The 20,251-nt window shown below is 43.8% G+C and overlaps 1 protein-coding gene across 4 annotated transcripts in view; it reads left to right on the top strand.

The window, feature by feature from the left end:
• SUSD4 (sushi domain containing 4) overlaps nt 1–20,251 on the top strand; it is a 104,771-nt gene that overhangs the window by 71,377 nt on the left and 13,143 nt on the right. For 2 of the 4 annotated variants that reach the window (XM_039532927.1, XM_039532926.1), the window contains exons 4-5: nt 3,661–3,840; nt 8,725–8,913. In XM_039532927.1, coding sequence (XP_039388861.1) covers nt 3,661–3,840; nt 8,725–8,913 — 369 coding nt within the window. The remainder of the gene's footprint in view (nt 1–3,660; nt 3,841–8,724; nt 8,914–20,251) is intronic. The other 2 variants (XM_039532929.1, XM_039532930.1) reach the window with 2 other exon arrangements.

Below are 20,251 nucleotides of genomic sequence, written 5' to 3'. Positions count from 1 at the left end.
TGTGCTGTTCTTGGAAGCATAAAGCAGTTAAGAAATAATCCCTGAAAGCTTAATTTAGAAGAGATCATGTATGTTTCAGTGTCACAACAGAATGGAACAGACAAACATGTTCCTTGGTATGAAAGATGAGCTCCATTTACAGCCATTGGGCCGCTGGAAGTTCACAAAGGTGTCTCTCAGAGAATGGTTTGGGCTCCCCTGCTTTCACGTTGACCTATTAGATCTAAGCAGAGCATGCAAGTAGAATCCTTTGCTCTATATTGCTGGTAAAAGATCACTTACAACATGTGATGTGGTTTCCCCTTCCAGGGGATTTGCTGAAGAGTGCCTAGAAAAGCAGTGACAGGAACACATTTTATTCTGTCTGATGAAGAAGTCTTCCAGTTCGGTCACTTACTTTCAGCTATTCCAAATGGAATCTGTGGCAGCTCATCCAGTTTATAGAGGGGAAGACTACAGCAGTTTATTCTTTTATTTAAGCCAACCAGGGTGTAGTGGGCTAATAATGCTACAGTGAGCAACTGCCACTGTATTCTGCTAATATCCATCGGAGTAAAGTGTTTCAGTCTGCAGCCATCATTTGGGATAACAGGAACGAAGTCACTGTAATAGATCATAGTTACAGGATTAATTTTCTCTGCTTTGAAAATAAAATTTCGTATTTCATCTCAGTGTATAGTTTGCTCCTGTGTTTGTGTAGCAGCAGGACACCATTATCCCGTGAATAAGCTTTTCATCGGTATTGTCTCTTGCCATCTGTCCTGAGCTTCCATCTGCATCAGGCTAGGAATTGGGATCCGTGTCTATGTCGTTCCATCCCTGAAGACTTGCACTGAAGCCCTCTCGTGACAATATTCAAGACTTGGCGTAAGGCTTTTCTGTTGGGTCAGGACACCGTTTTTTCACTCCCATGCTCACTAGCTCTCCAGTTTTTTGAGGGAATGTCTGGGTTTTTAACATGGCGTGGGTTTAACTTTTTGTTAGTGTACACACCATCCGAGATGTGGGCGCTCTATAAATTAATAATCCCTGTTGCTGCTGTTCCCCTGCAACACCCGCCATCATCCATTAACACTCCAGTGCACAGCTGGTGTGCTCCGCCAAAATACCTGGCAAATTCAGCAGTAGTGAAATAGTTAAAGGTATTGGGAAATCGTCACATTTTTTACTACTGATTGTTTCCAGATGACATAATAAAGTCTGCTCAATCGAATGTAATCCGGAAAGGACAGGTATAAATTGAAAACACAGAGGGATGTGTTTTTAACTTGGGGCAAGGCACCAGTCTCCAATTAAAGCCAGTGAGATCTGGTGGCTGAAAGGATCATAGATCAGAGGTTCATCTGCGTGGCCATTGCTAGAGGCTTATCTAGTCCAGTTCTAAATGTCTAGGCCTTGCTTAGAAATTGTGCCCCTAGTAAACAAGCAGCTTGAAAGCAAGATGTTTCCGTTTCTCTTCTTTATGGATGATTGATTGATTCCTGAACTGTAAACTTAAAAATATACTATCAGTGAAATTGGCAGAAGATTTCTCTTGGTTCCCTAAAATTTGCGGCTCCCAAGTGATTTTCAAAATAAGGTAGTTAGGCTCCTTGTGTAATAGTGCGGGTGATCATCTCCTGGGAGAGAGATGTTTGTAAAGCAGCACAAAAAGGGATTTCATGGTGTGTGTGTATGTGTATATATATGTGTGTGTGTGTGTGTGTGTGTGTATATATATATATTTGGAGCCATTTATTCTCCTATTTTCCGGTGTCTACAAATTCTTAACTGCTGTCTCTGACATGAATTGGTTCCTGGCATTCAGACAGATGATTACATGGGCATATTTCTCCAAGATTTCCTTTATTCCTCTTTCTAATGTTGTTTTATATTTATGAGGAGGATGAACTTTCTGAGTCATGTATACAGTTCTCTCTTATTAATTTACCTGGCTGTTAACTGTTTAGTATTAGTAGAATTTCTCTCTCTCTTTGTCCTCCCTCACCTTCCAGCTTTTGTTTCATCTATTTATTTGTGTATTTTTCCACTTTTGCTGCTTTGGCACCACTGTGTGTCTGTGCCTGTGTATCAATTCTCCACCATTCTTCCTCATATTTCATATAGTGAACACAGGATTTTCAACAGTGGCTATTGATTTTGGGTCAGCTCAGTTTTGAGGTACCTATGTGGAGGGCCTGATTTTCAGAGGGAAGTTTCTGACAGTGCTGCGCAAATACCTTTTTAAGGCATATCAGTTTGGGTGCCAAAAAACTGAAGCATCCAAAATCGCTTGTAACTTTTGAAAGTCTTGGCCACTGAACACACGCTGGGCCTGAGTCTCTACTCCTTTACACCATTTTACACTGTTGCGACTCCATTGGCTTCAGCAGAGGCACACTGGTGTACAACTGTTGGAACGCATGCAGCAGAGAATTTGCTCCATCCTCTCTGGAAAGAGGGATTTTTTCTCATCCTTTGAACTAATGCCTCACATACAGTTTACACATTTTTACAAATAGACATCAGGGCTTAACTTCTCTTAGAATTTCTGGGAGGCCCCCCGCCCTTGCTATAAAAACTTCCGGGGGTTGAAAACATTTACTGGAGCTCCACTCCAGACAGCTCTGACTGAATTTAAGCCCTGGACATCATCCTCAAGTGATTTTACCTTATTCAGCATCTCTGCCTAATATGCACAGTATGCAGCCTGGGAAGGTTAAGTATGCATGTGAATTACAACTTTGCGGCCTCTCTATGACCAGCCTGTGGACAGATGTCTGCAAATGGATAACATGTTGTGATCTCTTCAGCTATGTGTTTATTCTGTTATGGTCTGTGAGTGATCGTAATGTAAATCACTAAAAGCAAAAAAAACAAATGAGCAAACTGAACGCTAGTAATGTGGGACTTGCTATTGGCTAAACACTGACCATGTGTAAGAAGAAAGATATAAATATGCAAACCCCACCCCACAGCTAGATTCACAGCAAGTAGATCTGAAAGGCAAGCAGGGTGGGATGAGGGTGTGGGGTTAAATTAAGTCTGCTGCCCTGCTGATGTACAGATTCCCAGGCAACGGGGAAATGTGCCACTGATCACAGAGATTTAGTTATTAATACTGTACTGGGGGACTTAGCTGACAAGGAGCTTAAAATAAAGGTATATTTGATGTGAACTCTGTAGAACAGATCTAAGTGGACCCTTATAAATGTAGTTGGTTCTCAATCTCTCTCTTCACTTAAATTGTAATTCTTTATTCCTTACACAGTATCTGCATTTCCTCTTTTTTTCTTTCCTCCTCTCCACCCCTGCCGCCCCCTCTCCCAACTCTCTCCTGCTTGCACTGACTTACTGTACATGCCGTTTAACTTGTGCTGCAACAGAAGGAGAAGATTAAAAGCAATCTAGCTATGCTCTCCATCTGCTTGTATGCAACAATTGGAAATGCATACTCCCATTATAACACACCAGACTTTACTATCATAAAGTGGACTATGGTCCTGATGAGTGACTAAGAAAATGTATATTAACTGAATTGCATTTTGTGCTGTGCAGACGGCAAACTGTTTAACCAGAACAGGTATATTATGGGTTAACTTTGCTTAAGAGCTTGACTATTGAGCAGCTGGCCATGGTTCTTCTTTTGTAACTAAATTAATAATACATAATTTTGTTAAGTCACAGATTGCCTTGCTCCACATGTTGAAGATGCAGAGGTTCATAACAAGACATACAGGACTGGAGATAAGTTAATAATCAGTTGTCATGAAGGATTCCAAATCCGTTACCCTGACTTAGACAACATGGTTTCAATATGTCAAGATGATGGAATGTGGGATAATCTGCCCATTTGTCAAGGTATAGTACACCAGAGCACCTTATTTTATAGCTCTTACACCTTGTAATCATTTACCAGCACTTTTTTCTGCAGCTAAAGAGGATAACAATAAGCTGATAGATCCAGTTGTACAGTATTTCTGCAAAGGCTTTTGGATTTGCTCATCCCTATTATTTGCTTTTGGAGGTAAAATTCCACATTCCAGGGTAGCTTTATTTTAAAATCTTATGTTAAATGTTACTTTCTGCTAGTCTAAAATCGGAGGAGGGCATATCTTCTTTTAATGAAACAGGTTGAAATTCACCCGTTAGGTCAGCACAAGGCCCTTTGGACCACCTAAACCTGTGCGCTACTTCATTTAGTGAAAGAATTAGGTTTTTTACTGCTTTTCACTTCGTTAGCCCTGCAGAGCTCATGCAACTAGGAGAGAACAAGTTAGAGTCTATTTCATCTTGTGCATTATCAACTGAGTGGTTCACCAAGTTTTAAATCAGTTATACCCACGGATATTGACTGAACACTGTGAAGTTGCACAGGGACTAATTTGGCCAGCAGAGCCATTAGTGCTAGTGAAGGTGTATGAGAAGGCGACAGCTTGAGTTTGTCTAGACTTGAGAAGAGTGATTGAGGCTAGGCTGCCATTAGTGGACCTGTGTTAAATACCCTGATCTAACCACAACCCATTTCTCTTGCATGGCCACAGATTAGCACCTTTAACCTCAATTTAGCTAGTTGAGGTTGATCCTAGGCTCCCCTGGGGTTAGTCTTGCCCATTTTAGTCAAGACAAAAGGTGTTAACCTGCGTCTGCACCAAGGGAAAGATTAGGATTGGCTAACCTTGACCTCTTTTCCTTATCTAGACAGGTCTTCTGTGTATAATACAATTTAGGAAGTATACTGTCATTTTGGGCTTGGACGTGAGAGTGCTGAGCCCCCTTTGAGTTGAAATCACAGATGCTCAGCCCCTTTCAAGTTATTTCCATACATTTGGAACACATCTGGAAATGTAGTAATGAACTATTGTATTTTTAATGGTGTTGGGGATTGCAGAAAGCATTGAACATTAAGACTTGTCAGCATGGTGCATGTGTATTTTTTGTCAGTTCAATAGTTCCCATTATTCTGTAAATCTTTTAAAATGCCGGGAGAGCAGAAAAATAATCAAATTTCACTTAAGAGATGGTTCCTAAATATGCTGTGGCCAAATAGAAGATAAAACAAGCCCTTGAGTGATTAATTCTGGCTTTATATTTTTTTTTATTTAACATGCCACAGAGTCTCTACAAATTTCACAAAGAAAGGTCTTATTGCTGCCATGTGGCACCAGCATGTTGAAGTTAGGCAAATGCCATAGTCCAGTGTTGCTTTGCACATATCTTAGAGATTAAATAAATTGTGTCTGTAGCAGAAAAAGCAGAACCCTTAAGAAAATCACCTTTTCCAGTCAAAATGGTGAATGCACTTTGCACCATTGCATGCTGGTGCAAAGGACATTTGTGTAGTGGTTTTAAGTGCCCCGGCCATTTTTAAACAAACAATGACAGACACAAACACTATTTGTTTTGCTCTTAAGGGACCTGCTCACCCAGTTTACAGGTGGAATTTTTCTGGGCTATTATTCAGATGAGCAGTAGTATCCATTGCTTTCCTCCAGTGTGATATTAAAGCCATGGAACAAAAGACAACTGCTGCTACACACACACACACACACACTCTTCAGCTGCAGTGGATTGATATTGCCCCCTAAATACACACTTCGGTTCTCCTCCTGTTTAATTCAACATTAACCACATTTTTAAAGTAAATTTAGTGCAAGTAAGTGATATGAAATCCGGTATCTATGAAACAGGTACAGTACAGGCAATCACAGTGCTGGCTTCTTATGTTGCTCTCCAATGGTTCTCAAGTCCTGTTGTGGAGTTAGCATTTGTTCTGGGTGTATCCGGTCTGTTAGGATTGCCATCATGAGTGCTAAATGTGAGGTGAGCACTTGTCCACTAGGACCTGATTCTCGTTACACTAAGGCCCCTTTCAAGTTGTCAGAGCAGTATAAAAAGGTCTTGGTGTAAATGAGAAATGGGCCCAATGATTTTAGGCATTAGACAGTATTGGGATGGATAGACGTGAATGGCTTTGTTTTCTAATACCAACCCCCTCTACGCCTTTATTTGTTTGCCAAGTTAGCAACTTTAGCAAAGGAAAAAACAGTGAAAAATTGTTGGAGTAGATAAAGTTAATTTGTTTAAAAATAGGGGAAAATGTAAATGACCTTCTAATTATATTTTTGGGTGAGAGAAGCTGAGCCTGGTAACTAAGGCCCAGATCCTCAAAGGTATTTTGGTGCCCAACTCCCGTAGATTTCAGTTAGGTGCCTAAATACCTTTGAAGATCAGGGCCTAGATGACAACAGTCCTTAAGTGCAAAGCATAAGTGTGGCCCATAAATCTGCTCACATCTGACTTTGGGGATACCTGCCCTGGAGCTGGAGGTGCAGCTGTCAGTCCAAGTAGACACACCTCCACTAGCTCTGATTGATCGAGCATGCTAAAAATAGAAGTGTTGCTGCAATGGCACAAGCAGTAAGATAGGCTAGCCACCCAAGTATGATCCCATCCAAGATGTGTCCTCAGGGCAGCCAGCACCTCACACCACTTGCACTGCTGTTTCTTCTATTTTTAGGTGCTATTTCAATCAAAGCTAGCATTGGTATGTCTACCTAAGCTGCAATTACACCTTTAGCTCCAGTGTAAACATACCCTTCACGAGTGCATTTGTCTGATGTGTAATAACACAGACTATCTTTTTGGGCTGATTTTGGAATTACACACTCCTCGTTACTGAATGACAGGATTTTAGTTATGTATTAAAGGGAAAAAAGTTTGCTGGATCACTAAGAATTGTGAACCACTGGACGATGCCACTGTCTTTCTTGTTTTTTAAGCTGAATTCTTGTGGAATTAAAGTTTCGACGCTCCTAGTGAAAATGGGGGGCTCCTTGTTTCTGGCTAGACCTCCATTTAACTGTACTAGAAGACTGATTTTTTTTCATACTTTTTTTATATACCATGCTCTGTGAAACTTGCATATTGGAGGGGTCCTCCCTCCAAACTCTCTTGCCTCCAGAAATGGGAGACCATCTTTCTATGAACCCAGATTAAATGTCTGAGGAAAGGGCAGGTTAGATTTACTATAGTACAGTGAACTGGGTGCTCACATGTAATATGATTTTCTGCATATCATGTACATTCACATAAGGAATTATAACCAGGTTTTAATACTACATTTCACAATGTACTTTTGAAATTTGCACTTACACAGTGGTCCGTTGGGGCCCATGCATCAGAGCTCTGTCATTTTTATTTGGAAATCCAAACAAAACCTTGTCTGAACTTAGACACGTAGGACCAGATTGTCAAAGGTATTTATTTAGGTGTCTACAGATGCATATAGGCACTTAGTGGGATTTTTAAAACACCTATAAAATCTTACTAGATGCCTAACTTCTTCGTGACGGGCATAAATATCTTTAGAAATCTAGCCAAGAAGCCAAATTCACCCTGGTATAATTCCATTGATGGTAAACTTGCAACATTTAATAGTCTGGACTCTTTGCCTGCAGAATAAAAAAAATAATAATAAATGTGCTTTATATTTGGTACAGAAGAGGAGGTAATAGCTAATAAATAGGGCCATTGTGGCTCTATTTGAGTGAAGGGGATTCATGAACTAGTAAAAATACTATTAAAAGCCGTTGTGCTGAGGGCTGAACGTGCTGCAGTAAGCAGGGGCGGCTCCAGGCTCCAGCACGCCAAGCGCGTGCTTGGGGCGGCATGCCGCGGGGGGCGCTCTGCCGGTCACCAGGAGGGCGGAAGGCGGCTCCGGTGGACCTCCCGCAGGCGTGCCTGCGGAGGGTCCGCTGGTCCTGCAGCTTCGGTGGAGTATCCGCAGGCACATCTGCGGGAGGGCCACTGGAGCCGCGGGACCAGCGACCGGCAGAGCGCCCCCTGCAGCGTGCCGCCGTGCTTGGGGCGGCGAAATGGCTAGAGCCGCCCCTGGCAGTAAGTTTCCGTCCCCTCTCCCCAAATTGCCAGTGCTCTGAATTATTCTCCTCCCTTGGGACTAGTTAGAAGCTGTTTTAGTGGTGGCTGGGCATCTCAAGAAAAGGGAGTTGACGGTACCCAGCACTTTGCGGAATGTACTCAAATTGGAAGATCTGTCCTGTAGCTTTTATTTTGATAAAGTAAGACTTTAATTTTTTACAGTTTGTCTAACAAGGCTTGAAATTATGTGACCTTCCTTCTGGAATTACTGATAGTGACAAGAGGCCTATTAACGGTGGTTGTTGCCACAACAAACAGCTTCTATTAGTCTCATAAATTTTCATAAGGCTTTTTTCATTCCCAGATTGCTAATCATCATTCCTCAAAATCATTGCAAGCTAAAAATCAACACCATTAGTCATTACCAAGAGGGTCATTTTTTAAGGCAGTGAGCAAAATAATTCTAGTTTATTTCAGTACACAACTTGAAATCTCAAGTCTCAATATCCACTCAGAACATTGTTTGCATACATGTGAATCAAATATCACATAATAAGTGACAACTGCTAACCTGGTGAATGTGTGGGTGTGCAAAACAAAACATTGCAAATGTCATTAATGCTATGTTGGATTTGCAGAGGATATATCTTATCTTGGCAGAATGTGTGGGCTCAGCAATAAAAGAACTTGAAATGAGGTAATGACAATTGACATCTAAGAGAGAGATTAAGTAGGAATGCCATTCACTGTGGGGAGGATGGGAAGTATTGTGCTTCTCAACTTGGGAACCATAATCAGGATGTGTTACAATGACTAAGACAAGCGTCTCATAATAAAAGATACCTTCCTCTTCTTAATTTGCAGGTTGCCTGAGGCCATTGCTTCTTCCTCATAGTTACATTAACATATCTGAGTTCGAGTCCTCCTTCCCAGTAGGAACAGTGGTATATTATCAGTGCTTTCCTGGATATAAACTAAAGGGGACAAAGTTCCTTGAGTGCATGTATAACCTTATCTGGTCACATAGCTCACCTAGGTGCCTTGATGTGGAAGGTAAAACAGCTTATTTGTTTGTTTTTAATTTTGGACAATTAACGTGATATATTTTATTTGAACTTAGGGCTACAATTTTTAGTTCCATTTTGCCCACTGCCTCCTGAGGACATACATTCAAGTTCCTGTTTTGTTGTATGTATACTGTGTAATCTGGAACATGGCATAGCTTAATTGTTAAAGTTACTTACATAATGTTTGCTCTGTCGGTATCGTAATCATAATAGCTGAAGATTGTAACAATGAAGACTGTTTATACTTAAAATAGAAAAACTATGTAATCTGCTGTCTTTCTAATGAAGTGCTGAGAAAGTTAATGAATCTATATTCATGCAAGGACAGCCTGAGTAGCTGAAGATTCAGCACCATACCATTCTGAACTAAAAGCATTTGTAAATACTATTAAGTATCAAGTTTCATTTCAGCCTGCATGCCAGGTGTATGCATAATCTAATACTGCATGATTCTGCATTAAGAATATTGGATGTACTCTCCAAAAGTACTGGAGTGTTTCTTATTTTTAATTAGCAGTCCAGTTTCTAAAAGGGCTCCAGTGTGAGGGTTCCACCTACAGGAACTGATTTTCTGATCTAACATCCTAGAAATTTAACCACAAAACAGCCCTGCATAAATCATCTTTCTTTTTAGTTTTTGTAGTACATGTAATACAGTGTTACAGATAAAATTATTAGAAAGAGAGACTGCCTGTCAGATATCATAAAAGAAATTACAAAATGAAACCGGATAAGCCAGAAGTAAGTCTTTAATGTGTTAGATAGGAGCATTAAAACCCACAAACACAAATGTATGAAACTGAAAATTTTGTACGTCATTTCCCTGTGTCATCAAACAGATGACAGTTTGAACTGCCTGTTCCAGCTCTCGTCAAAGTACATAGCAAAACTCCCATTGACTTTAATGAGGGCATGTATCATTTGTATTATATTAGCACCTAGAGCTCCATTGTGGAAGGCTTCTTAAAAGTATACAGAGAGTATGAGAGAATCCCTGCCCTGAAGATTTTGCAGTCTAAAGAGACATGACAAAGAAAGGGTGGGAGAGGCAAAATAGTATTATCCCCAATTCACAGATGGGGAACTGAGACAGAGATTAAGGGCCTTGCCCAGGGTCACACAGGAAGTTTGTGGCAGAGTGGGGAATTGACCCTAAACCTCCTGAGTCCTGATCCAGTCCCTTAATCACAAGCTCATCCTTCCTCATGATGACTTTTGGCACAGGGCTTGTTCTGTTGTAACATTAAGACCAATTTTTTTTCCTGGTGATTACTTGTAGAAACCCCATATATAAGGTGATGGACAAACCACAAATGTTTCAGATAGTACAAGAATGGGTTATCTTGAGATTTTTGGGTCCTTTCTGTTTCCATATGGGTAGGACAGAGTCTTATAGCTGACAACTCCATTTCTCAAGTGTCATGTGGGACTGGTGTAACTAGAACACGCAAAACTTGTAAAGTTCCATCCAGCACTTGTAAATCAACTTTAGATATTTGAAAATGTTGGCCTAAGTGACTTATTTAAGAAGCATCAGACTTCAGGGGTCTTGTCTCCCATCCATTATAACCCCCCAGATCCTTTTCAGCAATACTGCCACATAGCCAGTTATTCCTCATTTTGTAGCTATGCATTTTATCTTTCCTGCCAAAGTGAAATACTTTGCACTTGTCTTTATTGACTTCCATATTGTTGATTTCAGACCAATTCTCCAATTTTGTCAAGGTCCTTTTGAATTCTAATCCTGTCCTCCAAAGTGCTTGCAACCTCTCTCCCAGCTTGGTTTTATCTGCAGATTTTATAAGTATACTCTCCACTCCATTATCCAAGTCATTTAATGACAATATTGAATAGTACCAGACCCAGGACAGACATATGCAGGACCCCACTAGAGAACTCTCCTGGTTTGACAGCAAACTATTGATAGCTACTTTTAGTACAGTCTTTCAACTAGTTAAACACCCACTTTATAGTAATTTAATCTAGACCACACATCCCTAATTCACTTACAAGAATGTCATGTGGGACTGTGTCAAAAGCCTGACTAAAATAAGATCCCTCACATCTATTTCCCCCCCCCCCAATCTATTAGGCCGGTAGCCCTGATGAAGGCAATTAAGTTGATTTGTCATGATTTGTTCTTGACAAATCCATGCTGGCTCTTTCTTATAATCCTGTTATCCTCCAGGTGCTTACAAATTGATTGTTGAATAATTTTTTCCAGTATCTTTCCAGGTATCAAAGTTAGTATAGACCAATCAGCTTTACTGGGGTCCTCTTTGTACCCCCTTTTAAAGAATAGATATTATATTTATCCTTTTTTAGCCCTCTGGAACCGCATCCATCCTCCATGAGTTCTTGACGATAATTGCTAATGCCATAGTTAAGGTTGCTCAACGCTTGCCATTATAAGATTCTGTTTTCAGTTGCTTATCATTCTTCTTCGAGTAGTGGCCCTATGTGGTCCCACTTCAGGTGCACATGTGTCTCTCAAGCCCTTGATTGAAGATTTCTAGCTAGCAATGTCTGTTTGGCCTGCGCAAGTGCCTTATGCCTCTTCATGGCAGACACCGAGGCTATCTAGGTGTGCGGAGGGGGGGGGAAACTGCCCTCACTTCCTTCTCTACTGCCTCACCAGTGTGCAAAAGGGCAGATAAGTACTTTGTGCCCCTTAAGGAGTCTGACTTTTTATTTTCCCATCCCCCACCTAACTCCTTAGTAGTGGATGCAATGAATGAACGGGGTAGGCAGCACTTTTTGAGATATACCCCTTATGACAAGGAACATAAGTGGCTGAATCTCTTTGGAGGAAAGTCTCTCATCTGCCAGCCTGCAGCTCTGGATCGCAAACTATCAGGCGGTCTCCAAATACAACCTTACTAATTACAACAAGCTCACAGCCTGTATTGAGCAGCTGCCACATGACTGCAGGGAGCAATTGCAGTTGGTAGACATCCCTAGATGCTGCTCTCCAGACATCCCTAGATGCTGCTGCTGCCAGATCCATCTCTGAGGTGGTAATTATGCGAAGGATGTCATGGCTCTAATTTCTGTGGTTTCTGAGAGAGGTTCAGAACACAGTAGAGGGCCTCCCCTTTGGTCATAGGCTTTTCCTGGAGACCACAAATGACGCCCTGCACACATTGAAGGACTCCAGGGTTACCCGACATTCCTTGGGCATTTACACAGCTACAAGCAAGAAGTGTTTTAGTAGGTCACAGATTGCCCTGAGCTCACACCCTGTTCAGTTCTCGGGGTACCATAGACATGCAGAACCCTCCAGAAAGAGACACAGGTTTCAGAGGATGAGAGCCACCCACATGACCACCCAGATGTCATCTAACCTGCACTTGTGATAGGTTGGTCAAGAGTTTGAATTCTCCCACTCTTCTGGATTTACAGTTGTGCCCTTTAGCCTGCTTCCCTCGCTTTGGGGACTGCCTTATCCATTTCCACCAGGCTTGGGAGCAAATCACAATGGACCAATAGGTCATGGAGGACATAACATCAGGCTATACCATACAGTTTGTCACTCCCTCCCTTCCACTCCCCTTCCCCAGCCCTCTTCAGGGACCCGTCTCACAAGTTTCTACTAAGGCAAGAGGTGGAGTCTCTCTTCTCCAACTAGGAGCAATAGAACTGGTCCCTTCCCTTACAGGGTAGGTGTTTCTACTCAAAATACTTCCTAGTGCCCAAGAAGGATGGAGGTTTGGAGGCTGATCTTAGATCTAAGCCAGTTGAATAAGTTTGTGATGCTTCAGAGGTTCAGGGTGGTAACTCTCTGGCAATTCTAATTCCTTTACTAGAGAAAGGGGATTAGTTTTGAGCCCATGACCTACAAGATGTCTACTTCTATTCATCCATTGCACAGGAAATACCTCCGATTCACCACAGGCCAAGATCATTTCCAGTACTGTACCAAGTGCTCCCCTTCGGCCTATCCTCAACCCCAAGGGTGTTTTCAAAGGTTCTGGCAGTAATGGCAGCTTACTTTTGGCAGGAAGAGATTCTGGTCTTCCTGTACCTTGATGACTGGCTACTCAAGGGCCATTCCTTCAAGGCAATATTATGTACCCAAAAGGCCCTTGCTCTGTTCCAAGAGTTGGGCCTCCAGCTGAACGTAAAGAAATACATGATAATACTGGTACAAAGGGATACAGTTTATAGGGGTGTTCTTGGACTCTGTGACAGCCAGAGCATACCTCCCTTTAGACAGATTTGTGACTTGTCAGGACTGGTAGTGACAATTCAGGGAAGCTCTCGGACCACAATAAAAAAAAAACTGTCTTGAGCCATGTGGCAGCTTGCACTTTTGTGACCAATTACACAAGGCTATAGCTCTGCTGCTTCCAGGGTTGGCTCAGAACTGCCTGTGCTCCAGAGTCACCTTGGACAGGGCAGTGATGGTCCCTTTGCATTTTCAGAACTCCACATCTGTGCAGGTGTCCCTTTCTGTCACCCAAGCCTATCAATGACTCTAACAACCGATGCATCGTTGTTAAGATTGGGTGCCCGTTGCAATACCCTCAGGGATCAGGGCAGATGGATAGGGCATGAAACCAGTCTCCACATCAACCTGTTGGAACTCAGACGGTCAGGAACTCTTGCCTCCATTCCTAATGACAACGCATTCAGGGTCATGATGGACAAAGTGTCCTGCATGTTTTACATCAATAAGCAGAGAGGAACAAAATCCCCCTCCTTGTGCACCAAAGCTATAAAGCTCTGGAACTGGTGCATAGCCCACCATGTCCAGATTTCAGTGGTCTACCTCCCAGGCATCTGGAACACCACAGTCGATGGCCTCAGCCGACACTTCTCCCTCGATTATTACTTGGAGCTGGACACTCAGGTTCTCCACAGCATCAGGGCTGCCCGGGGGGGGGGGCAAGTGGGGCAATTTGCCCCAGACCCTGGGCTCCGCAGGGGCCCCCACGAGAATGGCTGAGGCTCCGGCCCGACCCCGCCTCTGCCCCTCTCCCGGAGCCTCAGCGCATCCAGCAGCGTCCCCTAACAGCTGCAGCGTGGCTGTGGCAGGGCCTGAACTCCGCCCCACTCAGAGCCGCATGGTAAGGGGGCGGGGCTGCGAGCTCCAGCGGGGCCTGAGTTCCCTCCGCTCAGCGTGGAGCTCGCAGCCCCGCCCCCTTACCACGCGGCTCTGAGCGGGGCGGAGCTCAGGGGCCTCGCTGGAGCCACGCTGCAGCTGTCGAGGAATGGTCCTGGAGGCTCCGGGTGAGGGGGGAGCCGAGGGTAAGGAGCCGGGGCTGGCTAAGGGGCAGGAAGTCCCGGGGACAGTCAGGGCACAGGGAGGGGGTGGTCAGGGGACAGGGAATGGGGGGGGTTGGATCGTGGGCATTCCAGGGGTCTGTCAGGACTCAGCGAGGGGGTGGATAGGGGTCGGGGCAGTCAGGGGACAGGGAGCAGGGGTGGGATCCTGGGGTGGTAGTTGGTGGGGGGTCTCTGGGGGACGGTGAGGGGACAAGGAACAGGATGGGTTGGGGATTCCGAGGGGGGCAGGCAGTCGGGGGGCAGGAAGTGGGTGGGGGTCGGATAGGGGGCAGGACCAGGCTGTTTGGGAGGCACAGCCTTCCCTACCCTAAAGCGCATTCAGCAGTTTGAGGCTTGCAGAAGAGCCAAGCTGTTAGCTTTTCCATTAGGGTTACCATCCCTTTCACTTCTCAAATGCCAAATTATAGTCTAATTTCAGTGCCATAGGGAGATTCATGTCAGAGGAGGGTAGCTTCATTTAAAATTAGCCACTGGGGGAGGGATCACATGAGAAGAGCAATATCTACACCACCTACCTCCTTACCAACCCTACCAAGGGAGACTCCCCTTCCCTGCATTCCCTGAGGCTCCAGAGAGGTTAATTCAATGGTTCTCAAACTTTTATACTGGTGATCGCTTTCACATAGCAAACCTCTGAGTGCGACCCCCCCCCTTATAAATTAAAAACACTTCTTTATATATTTAACACTATTATAAATGCTGGAGGCAAAGCGGGGTTTGAGGTGGAGGCTGACAGCTTGTGACCCCCAGTAATAACCTCGTGACCCCCTGAGTAATAACCTCGTGAGGGGTCCTGACCCCCAGTTTGAGAACCCCTGGGTTAATTTAATTTTAGCAGCCTGTGTCCATTCACATGCATGTGCTATTTTGAACATTTCAGTTTTCACAACATAGGCTCATCCCAGATTCTGGAACAAGCTCAAATGCTCCGTTCGTGGAGTATGTACATAAGCTGTACTAAAGACAAACCCACAGTAACCGTCTCTAGTTTGTGAGGGACCCCATGGAGCCAGTCTCTAGGAAACAGCTAAATGCATGGAGGTTAAGTCCATTAATGGCTATTAGCCAGGATGGGTAAGGAATGGTGTCCCTAGCCTCTGTTTGTCAGAGGGTGGAGATGGATGGCAGGAAAGAGATCATTTGATCATTACCTGTTAGGTTCACTCCCTCTGGGACACTTGGCATTGGCCATTGTCGGTAGACAGGATACTGGGCTGGATGGACCTTTGGTTTGACCCAGTATGGCTGTTCTTATGTTCTAACCTAAATGAACCCAAAGTTATGGAGACAGATATGAGTCAAGGAAGCCAGCAGAGTATCAGAAACCTGGAAAAATCTGACTGGATGGGCTCAGGCGTTTGGTCACAAGCTGAGGTGGTTCAAAAGTTTTGGATTTTTTTTAAGCAGAATTTTTTTATTGTTTCTTTAAACAATCAAACACAGCAAGCAGCAGATATTTGGCCACACACTTCTGAAACCCCAAACCATATTCAGGTTATGGCAGACTAATTTCAGCTTTTCAATTAAAAAAAAAACACAACAAATTTTGAAGGAAAGCAGATATTGTCTGTGATCTTTTTTCTGCTTTTTAAAAACCCCTAGTTTTCGATCCAGAAACAGTTTGGACGGAAAATATTTGTCCAACCCTTTTAAGGAGCTTTAGTGCCTTTTAGCACTAGCTGATGCTGAGAACCAGTGATACCTTGTAAAGAAGTTTTCTCAAAACTGGGTTTGTGCCGAGATGCAGAAGGTTTATTTTTCCCAGGGCCGCCCGTGGGTGCGGAGCAAGTGGGGCAATTTGCCCTGGGCCCCACAGGCCCCCCCACGAGAATATAGTATTGTATAGTATTGCGATTTTTTTTATGGAAGGGGCCCCTGAAATTGCTTTGCCCCAGGCCCCCTGAATCCTCTGGGCGGCCCTGCACAGCATATGCCAGAGATCGCTATTTCCACCACCTCCGAGAACAGGAAGTGTCCCCTCTTCTGGTCAAGGACAGGAGGCCTGGATCACCACTCCCTGGGGGATCCCTTTTTTTTAACCTTGGAGGAAGAGTCTGTTCTGTGCCTTTCCCCCAGTACCCCTAATTCTAAGGGCATTGAACAAGATCAGGCAGGACGAGGCCAGAGTTATCCTCAGAGTACCTACCTGGCCGAGACAAGCTTATTACCCTTACCTGCTTCAACAAAATATCCAGCCATCAATCAAGCTCCCAGCCATTCCTGTTCTGCTGTCTCAGGATGTGGGTTGCATGCTTCGTGCCAGCCTGGTGGTTCTACATCTCAGGGTGTGACTCCTGGATGGTTCTTGGGAATATAGGTTTCCTGCTCTATGGATGTGCAGCAGAAGTTATTAAACAGCAGAAAAACATCAACCTGTTCTTCTTCCCTGCAGAATTTTTAGAAAAATTGTCCAGTGGTTCAGTCCATTTGTCCATTGCACCTGTAGCTGGAATTGGTTCCTGGAATTGGTTCCTACCTGCTGGATCTGAAGACATCCAGCTTGTCCATCAGTTGAGTCAAGGTACACCTGGCTGCCATATCAGCCTTTCATACCCCAGTGGAGGGATTCTCCATTTTTGCTCTCCTGGTATCATCCAGAATTATTAAGAGTCTGGGTATCTCTTCTCCCACATTAGAGACACCATCCTGTCTTGTGGCCTCAACCTGATTCTCAACCACCTACCAAGACTTACATTCACGCCAATGGTGACCTGTTCCCTACTTCATTTATCTATGAAGATGGCCTGGCTAGTTGAAAAATCTAAAGGAAATGGTGCTTCTTATTTTTAAATTAACTGAATCTACAATCATAATTTGGGGGAAATGATTAATCTGTGAAACAATATTACATTTCAAATGACTGCACCTTCTTTGCATTGAAGAAATGTTCTTTCATCTTCATTGTCTTGAAGTTGATGCACCCTGCGTTTTCATAGCATTACAAGAAAGGTGAAAGACAACTTGTAGTCTGTTCCTTTTTCGGTCTTTTACTATGGCAGCCCTATGGATCAAGCTGAAACAAATCACCATTTTACACTTGCTGTATCACCTGTGTCCTTTGCAGAAACTCCTTAGCCTTTCCCAAATCAGCTAGACATCGGAACTTTCATGAAACCATAATTTCCTGCCCTCATGTTTCACATTTGCCCACAGATGCCTGATACATTTTATCCACGGTGTTGCAAATGTGTGAGGGATTAGACAGGGGAAAGCAGATCTGGTTTCTCCCTCAGGGCTGTTTTATATTGAACTTAAATGTTATCTGACAGTGCACCTCTAACAGAACAAGAGCTCTACACTGTGTCACTGGAGAGAGAAATATTACTTTGTGCATCAAGGTCATATTTATTGATTTTTTTCAGTCCACTTACTGCCATCACTGGGCCTGCTCCGCAGCTAGTGGAAATCAGTGCAGCCCCATTGACTGCATGTCATTGGAGTTATGCTGATTAGCACCAGCTGAAGATCTGGCCCTCTCACTATAGAGTCTAACCTATATATATATTACGTGCTAAATCGGTTTGTTCACCTTTTAGGCAGGAGTCAAAGGTTCAAACTCAATTAATAGAAGAGGCTATAAGCAAACAAAGGGTTGGAATCAGAATTATGTCACTAGTACTCAGATACCACCCTGGCCTCGTATGGTGATGTAATGTAGGGATTACTGCATTAGAGTCTGCTCTGGTCTAATTTTAAAGCCCAGGCCAAGCACAGCTGACCCAAGAGTATCAGGTCATTTTCAGAACTGACCCAAACCTGTGTCAGAACCACCACCTCATCCTAGGGACTCAGCCTGGTGGGGACTTCCTGACCCCCTCCTGCCTGTGGAGTTGGCATGGCAGTGGCTGTGTGCCCTACTCCTGCCTTGCTGCACCGCACATCTTGCAGAGTGACTGGCAATGTATCGACACCATGCTCCACAGTGCAGGAAGGCAGTGGCAACCAGCAGAAGCAAGGCACGTAACCTCTGCCACCCCAACTCTGCAGGCAAGCCAAGGTGATCAGAGTCTACCCGACCCAAGCCCAAGAGGTTCAGGTTGTTTTCAGACCCGACACTTGTAGTCAAGTTCCGTCAGGTTGCAAGGCTCTAAGCTGCGCGTCTGTTTGCTTCCTGGTCTCTCTGAGTGCACGCCCTCAGGCCTTGTGCATGTGCCTCTCTCTGTGCCACGCCCTGTGCCTGAGTCATGCTTACTCAGCAGATCTGGCTGGGTTCAGCAGCTGTGGTTCTTCCCTTAGGAACTCTCTGACCATTCATGTATATGTTGACCAGGCAGCTTTCTTAAAACGAAAGCACTGTTTATTTCACTAGTTAGGAACAAAACTTTTAGAGGAAAAAGGATTTAAAACCACAAACTGTCTGCACAGGTCAGTATTCAGCATTCATAAATTATTTCAGCTTCACATCCATCACACATGGCGGAAAGCACTGGTCCAGAAAGATGGAGCTTCCTGGAATGTCCTTTTTGACATCAGTACCAAATTAAAGGCCTGATTTGGAACAGGGCTCAAATCTGGACTCCTGCCTCTGATTGTGGATGTAGTTGATGTTGTTTGGACACCTAAGTACAGTACCTGATTGTAGCAGCAATTCAGGTAGTGGGATGCCTAAATGACATCAACTGCACATGCAAATAATTATGAACATCAAACTGAACTCACACCCACAAATTTTGAGCCTGAATAGCAAGGCCAGGTATTGACTGTCTGGCCCTAGAGGCTTTAAAGAGACAACACATCATCATTCAGAGAAGTACTGAGTTCATTGGGGTACACGTTTACAGAAGGAAAAACAATGCGCAGCAGGTAGATAATGTTGTGACTGACTAATACAGTACTTGCTGTAATTGCAGCCCCAGTGCTCCAAACTCCATGCGCTCCCAGCACAGCGCATAAATGTATTCAAACATGATTCAGCTCATGTCTCTTTTTTTTTTTAAAAGCCCCATCTTGCAAAGTGTTGTCATCTACTCCCTAGCACCTCAGCAAGATCATAACCAAAATTTGTAGTTTAGATGAAAGCTGCACTTGTTTAGGTTATCACCTCTGTGCAAAAGATCAGGAGAATTGTGCCTTGCCATGTATAAACTTCTTGCCAGAGTCTATAGTCCAAGGGAGGATTTCAGGGTTTATTCTCCCCCTAGGCCATCTCCGTGTCTTCTGCCAATTCCCCTCCTCTGCAGGTAGTGACTGCAGAGCCTCTCCCTGCCATCCTCTTTATGAGCCTTTCCCAGCTCCTTCCCATAGATGGGCTTCATCAGTCCCTGGCTCTCCTCCAGGTGCAGCCTATCAGGTTAATCGGCCCTTTTAACCTGCTCAGACCTTGTGTGTGGTGAAGACCCCATCATACCCGCCACAAGATTTTTCTTGGTGCCTTTTAACAGCTTTCCATGATCGATGTGATCACCTCATAACTCTGTCACTTTAAGTTGTATCAGTTACAAGTCTTCATGCTACTGTCTTTACTGATTGTGGTGATTTTGTTGTTGTTAGAGATTAGTTTAATTCAGTGTTGTTTTGCTACGGGGTGTGTGGGGCAATCTGAAAAATTCCTTGAAAGCACCTCTTCAGTGTCAAAGCACGAATTCCACATGCACAAGAACTTTCCAGTTTGTCCTGTTATAGCTATTACACAGGTGTGTGTACACTGGAAATGCATTCTGGGTATTGGAATGCAAATGAGGACACTGTCAGCCCCACTTTGTATCCAGAATGCCTACTCTTCGTAGAGACTCTTTTCGTGACCCTGGCAGTGTTTTTCATTTGCAAATAGGAAGTTGTTAATTTATTGTCATGATTAATAGAAATTTACTCTAATAAAGCTTCCTGTTCTACTCCTGCTTCATGAGAAACTGCTTAGAAGTAAATTATGGTTTATGAAGCTGTTCTACATCATTGTGGTTTTATAATGCTTGTTTTTTAAGCAATTGGGTCTGTGGTTTCCTCTATTCTCCAGCTCTCAACAAGTTGCAGACCAGCTGAGTCTGAGAATAAATCTCTCTCCTACCAGTGTCAGACTACGCTGTGGGTTGAGAAGG

The sequence above is a fragment of the Mauremys reevesii genome, linkage group 3 (genome assembly GCF_016161935.1).
Source record: "Mauremys reevesii isolate NIE-2019 linkage group 3, ASM1616193v1, whole genome shotgun sequence".
Taxonomy (NCBI): Eukaryota; Metazoa; Chordata; order Testudines; family Geoemydidae; genus Mauremys; species Mauremys reevesii.
Note: the sequence above shows the minus strand (reverse complement) of the source record. Positions and strands in the feature narration are given on the sequence as shown.